Here is a 5,762-nt window from a genome sequence, read left to right as displayed (position 1 = left end):
GCAAGTCTTCTAGGAGACTTTGTCGCCCCGGGCGCCCGTGTACCCGAATAAACCTCTTGCTGTTTGCATCCGACTGCGTGGTCTCGTTGTTCCTTGGGAAGGGTCTCCTTCTGTAGACGTCCCGTTGAGTCGGGGGTCTTACAAGTGGAGGCTCGTCCGGGATAGGAGACCCCCACCCAGGGACCACCGACCCACCTCCGGGAGGTAAGCTGGCCAGCAAATTTTTGTTGTCTTTTGTGTGTCTTGTCTTATGTTAAGAGTATTTCTGGAATCTGTGACTCGGCCGTGTCAATCTGTATTCTGGCGGACCCGTGGAGGAGCTGACGAGCTCAGACTCCCGACCGCAGCACTGGGAGACGTCCCTGAGGCATCTGGGGTCAGATTTCTGACCCGTCCGGTTTCTCTTTTTGGGGCTTCGCCTCAGTCTGAGGACTCTTTAGTCCAGCTGATAAGGGAAACGTCTGGGTTTCTTCCAAACACCAGTTTACTTTCGGTTTTGGAACGAAGCCGCATTGTGAAGTATTTTGTCTGTTGTGTGTTTTTATTTCTTGTCTTAATTGTGACGGGACTTAAACTGACTACTAACATGGGACAGACTGTGACAACCCCTTTAAGTTTAACTTTACAGCATTGGAAGGATGTGCGGACCGTAGCCAGCAATCTGTCAGTGGAAGTCCGCAAAAACAGATGGATGACTTTCTGTTCTTCTGAGTGGCCAACTTTTGAAGTCGGCTGGCCAGCAGATGGCACTTTTGACATGTCTGTTATTTTACAGGTCAAATCTAAAATAATGGAACCTGGACCCCATGGCCATCCGGACCAGGTCCCCTATATTGTTACCTGGGAGGGCTTAGTTTCTGACCCTCTCCCTTGGGTAAAGCCTTTTCTTACCGGACTCACGTCTGCTGTAACCCCTTCCGCACCTATCCTATCCTCTCCCCCTCACCCTTCCCCAGCACCTCCTCCCCCTCCTATTTCACGGTCCTCCCTATACCCAACCCTCGTTCCTGAAGAACGAAAGAAACCTGAGAAACAGCCCAAGGTCCTACCCCCAGATGAGGGAATTTTAGTGGACCTCATGACAGAGGAACCCCCTCCCTACCAAGGGCAGAGACCTCCTCCTCGGGAAGTAGAAGAGGAACTCCCGCAGGTTCCCCCACCCAGGGACCCTATCCATTCCCCAGTGGCAGGAAGATTGAGGGGGCGCCGCGACCTCCAGACCGATCAGGTGTCTTCGTCTTCCCAGGCATTCCCCTTGAGGGTGGGCTCCAATAATCAGTTGCAATACTGGCCTTTTTCTGCCTCAGATTTGTACAATTGGAAAAATAACAACCCCCCCTTTAGTCAGGATCTTTCCAGACTGACCTCACTGATTGAGTCCATTTTAGTGACCCACCAACCCACCTGGGATGATTGCCAACAGTTATTGCAGGCGTTGCTGACATCGGAAGAGAGACAACGCGTGTTCCTGGAAGCCCGGAAAAATGTACCGGGTGACAATGGGCGCCCCACCCAGTTGCCCAATGAGATAAACACTGCTTTTCCTCTAGAGCATCCTAATTGGGATTTTAATACTCCTGAAGGTAGGAACCATCTAATTCTTTATCGCCGGTTGCTTATCGCGGGTCTCCATGGGGCCTCCAGGCGCCCCACCAATTTGGCTCAGGTTAAGCAAGTGACCCAGAAAAGTGAGGAGTCTCCTGCAGCCTTTCTAAGAGCGTTTGAAGGAGGCATATCGAGTGTACACTCCATATGACCCTGAGGACCTTGGACAGGCTACTAATGTTGCCATGTCTTTCATATGGCAGTCTGCACCAGACATTAGAAAGAAACTGGAGAGACATGATAACTTGCAAAACCTGTCCCTCCAAGAACTCCTCAGGGAGGCGGAGCGTATTTACAACAAGCGGGAGACTCAGGAAGAAAGAGATGAGCGACTAAGAAAGGAGGCGGAGGAAAGAGAAAGTGCTAGGGATCGAAAAAGAAGTAAGGAAATGAGTAAGTTACTGGCCACAGTAGTGACAGGACAGCGACAGGATAGACAGGGAGGAGACAGACGGGGCCCCCGCGGAGTTGAGAAAGACCAATGTGCCTATTGCAAGGAAAAAGGGCATTGGGCTCGTGATTGCCCAAAGAAATCTAAGGGAATTCGAAAGCCTAAACCTCAGGCCTCCCTCCTAACCCTGGACGATTAGGGGGGTCCAGGCCAGGAGCCCCCCCCGAGCCTAGGATAACATTGACTGTAGGGGGGCAGCCGGTCACCTTTTTAGTAGACACCGGAGCCCAGCATTCCGTGTTGACTCGTTCTCCTGGCCCGCTGAGTGGAAGATCTGCGTGGGTGCAAGGAGCCACTGGAGGGAAAAGGTACCGGTGGACAACTGACCGGAAAATACAATTGGCAACGGGTAAGGTGACCCACTCCTTTTTGCATGTTCCTGATTGCCTGTACCCCCTCTTGGGAAGAGATCTATTAACAAAATTAAAAGCTCAAATTCATTTTGAGGGAAATGGGGCCAGCATAACAGGCCCCCAAGGACAGCCCTTATATGTACTCACCCTCAATGCTGAAGATGAATATAGAATATATGAAAAAGAAGTAATCGGGGAAACTCCACCCGCCTCTTGGCTACAAGCTTTTCCCCAAGCATGGGTGGAAACGGGGGGAATGGGACTGGCTAAACATCAAGTGCCCCTTGTCGTTATGCTCAAAGCTGGCGCTACTCCCGTTTCCATAAAGCAATATCCAATGTCACAAGAAGCCAAGGTAGGAATAAGGCCCCACATCCAGAGACTGTTAGATCAAGGGATACTGGTGCCTTGCCAGTCCCCATGGAATACTCCCCTACTGCCTGTGAAGAAGCCTGGGACTAATGATTACCGACCAGTGCAGGATCTAAGGGAAGTTAACAAAAGAGTAGAGGACATTCACCCCACAGTACCAAATCCATATAACTTACTGAGTGGCTTGCCTCCAATGCACAATTGGTATACTGTGCTAGACTTAAAAGATGTGTTCTTCTGTCTGAAGCTGCATCCTAATAGCCAGCTTCTCTTTGCCTTTGAATGGAAGGACCCCGAGCTGGGAATCTCGGGGCAACTAACTTGGACTAGATTACCCCAGGGATTTAAAAACAGCCCTACCCTGTTTGATGAGGCGCTACACCGGGACTTGGCCAGCTTTCGGGTGCAGAACCCTGATTTAATACTCCTCCAGTATGTGGATGACCTCCTACTAGCAGCAAGGACTGAGCAGGATTGTGAGTCTGGAACCAAGAGACTTTTACAGACCCTGGGGGACCTGGGATACAGAGCCTCCGCTAAGAAGGCTCAACTCTGTTCAAGGCAAGTAACTTACCTTGGGTACTTGGTAAAGGATGGGCAGAGGTGGCTAACAGAGGCACGGAAGCAGGCTATTATGAATATTCCTGCCCCGAAAGGACCCAAGCAATTGAGAGAATTTCTAGGCACGGCTGGGTTTTGCCGGCTGTGGATTCCGGGATTTGCAGAAATGGCTGCACCCCTATACCCACTTACTAAAACTGGAACCCTCTATGTGTGGGAGCAGGAACAGCAGTTGGCATTCGACCAGATAAAAGAAGCCCTGCTACGGGCCCCAGCTTTAGGCCTGCCTGATCTAACCAAGCCCTTTGAATTATTTGTGGATGAAAGGCAAGGATATGCCAAGGGAGTTTTGACTCAGAAGTTAGGCCCATGGAGACGCCCAGTGGCCTACCTCTCTAAGAAATTAGATCCAGTGGCCTCTGGCTGGCCACCCTGCCTCCGGATGGTGGCAGCTATTGCCATCCTCATTAAAGACTGGCAAATTGACCATGGGGCAACCAACAACAATACTGGCCCTACACGCCGTGGAGGCCCTGGTAAAACAGCCCCCTGATCGGTGGCTTTCCAATGCCCGAATGACCCACTACTAGGCCATACTCCTAGATAAGGAACGGATCCGATTCGGCCCGGTGACCACCCTCAATCCAGCCACCTTACTGCCCCAGCCCGGGGAAGTAGACTTTCATGATTGCTCACAGATCCTTGCAGAAGTCCACAGGGCCCGGCCCGACTTAACAGACCTTCCCCTCCGAGACGCAGACTTCACCTGGTTCACAGACGGCAGCAGCTTTTTGGAGAACGGAGAGCGGAAGGCGGGAGTGGCTGTCACCACCGAGACTGAGGTGATTTGGGCCGAAGGGTTACCTCCTGGGACATCGGCTCAGAAAGCCGAACTCATTGCCATGACCAAGGCCCTCCAAATGGCTGAAGGTAAGAGACTCAACATCTACACGGATAGCCGATATGCATTTGCTACGGCTCACATACATGGAGAAATTTATAGAAGGAGGGGCTTACTGACCTCAGAGGGAAAGGACATTAAGAACAAAGCCGAAATTATAGCCCTGTTGACTGCACTATTCTTGCCTAAAAGACTGAGCATTATGCATTGCCCGGGCCACCAAAAGGGGGAATCAATGGAGGCTAGAGGCAACCGCCTAGCAGACAAAGCGGCCCGGGAAGCTGCACTCCAGGGTCAGGGAACTCCACAAGTGCGAGTCCTCCCAATGACAGAAAAGTCCCTCTGCAACCTTCCTCCACTCCCATACACTCCAGAGGATATTGAGTGTCTTAAGAAAATGGGGGCGGCCTATGACCCCAAACAAGGACAATGGACTTTCGATGGGAAAACAGTTTGGCCTAAAAAGTGGACTTTTGAATTTATTTTTAATCTCCACACCTTAACCCACTTAAGCAAGAATAAAATGAAGACTCTCATAGACCGGCAAGAAAACTTTGGCCATCTATTGGGAAAAGATGAAGCCCTGCAGCGAGTATCTGATCAGTGTTCTGCATGCGCTCGGGTCAACGCAGGACGGGCCAAAATTGGACTTGGAGTCAGAGTGAGAGGACACCGCCCAGGTGTTCATTGGGAAATTGATTTTACAGAAATCAAACCCGGACAGTATGGCTATAAATATCTCTTAGTATTTATAGATACTTTTTCTGGGTGGGTAGAAGCCTACCCCACCAAGCATGAAACAGCCCGAGTAGTGACTAAGAAACTATTGGAAGAAATTTTTCCCAGGTATGGCATGCCCCAAGTACTAGGAACAGACAATGGGCCAGCATTTGTCTCCAAGGTAAGTCAGTTGGTGGCCAAGTTATTGGGGATTGATTGGAAGTTGCATTGTGCTTACAGACCCCAGAGTTCAGGACAGGTAGAAAGAATGAATAGAACCATAAAGGAGACTTTAATTAAATTAGCCATAGCAACTGGCGTGAAGGATTGGGTGTCCCTACTCCCCTTAGCCTTGTATAGGGCCCGGAACACACCGGGCCCTCATGGGCTAACTCCCTTTGAAATTATGTATGGAGCACCCCCACCTCTTGTAAACTTCCTCCATCCTTATGTTTCTGATTATGCTAATAGCCTCTCTCTCCACGCCCATTTACAGGCTCTTCAGATAGTCCAGAAGGAAGTCTGGAAACCCCTGGTGGCGGCATATCGGGAGCAGCAGGACAGACCTATTGTCCCGCATCCCTTCCAAATTGGAGACTCCGTGTGGGTGCGACAACACCAAACCAAGAATTTGGAACCGCACTGGAAAGGACCATACACAGTCCTGCTGACAACTCCCACCGCTCTCAAAGTAGACGGAATCACTGCCTGGGTCCACGCCTCCCACATGAAAGCGGCTCGTCAGGATCAGGACAATTCCATCAACCAGATCCCAGAATGGAAATTGCAGCGCACCCCA

The 5,762-nt window shown here is 50.7% G+C and overlaps 1 protein-coding gene across 1 annotated transcript; it reads left to right on the top strand.

Annotated features, from left to right (window-relative positions):
* Positions 1-586: 586 nt before the first annotated feature.
* LOC150059131 (uncharacterized) lies at positions 587-5,508 on the top strand. The gene is given in 5 exon segments (XM_090338770.1): positions 587-1,714; positions 1,716-2,214; positions 2,217-3,816; positions 3,818-5,064; positions 5,067-5,508. Coding segments are annotated over 5 exon segments (4,587 nt in total). The 3' UTR covers positions 5,180-5,508.
* Positions 5,509-5,762: the final 254 nt, after the last annotated feature.

Source organism: Megascapheus bottae, chromosome 9 (assembly GCF_031878675.1).
Source record: "Megascapheus bottae isolate mThoBot1 chromosome 9, mThoBot2.hap1, whole genome shotgun sequence".
Classification (NCBI taxonomy): domain Eukaryota; kingdom Metazoa; phylum Chordata; class Mammalia; order Rodentia; family Geomyidae; genus Megascapheus; species Megascapheus bottae.
Note: the sequence above shows the minus strand (reverse complement) of the source record. Positions and strands in the feature narration are given on the sequence as shown.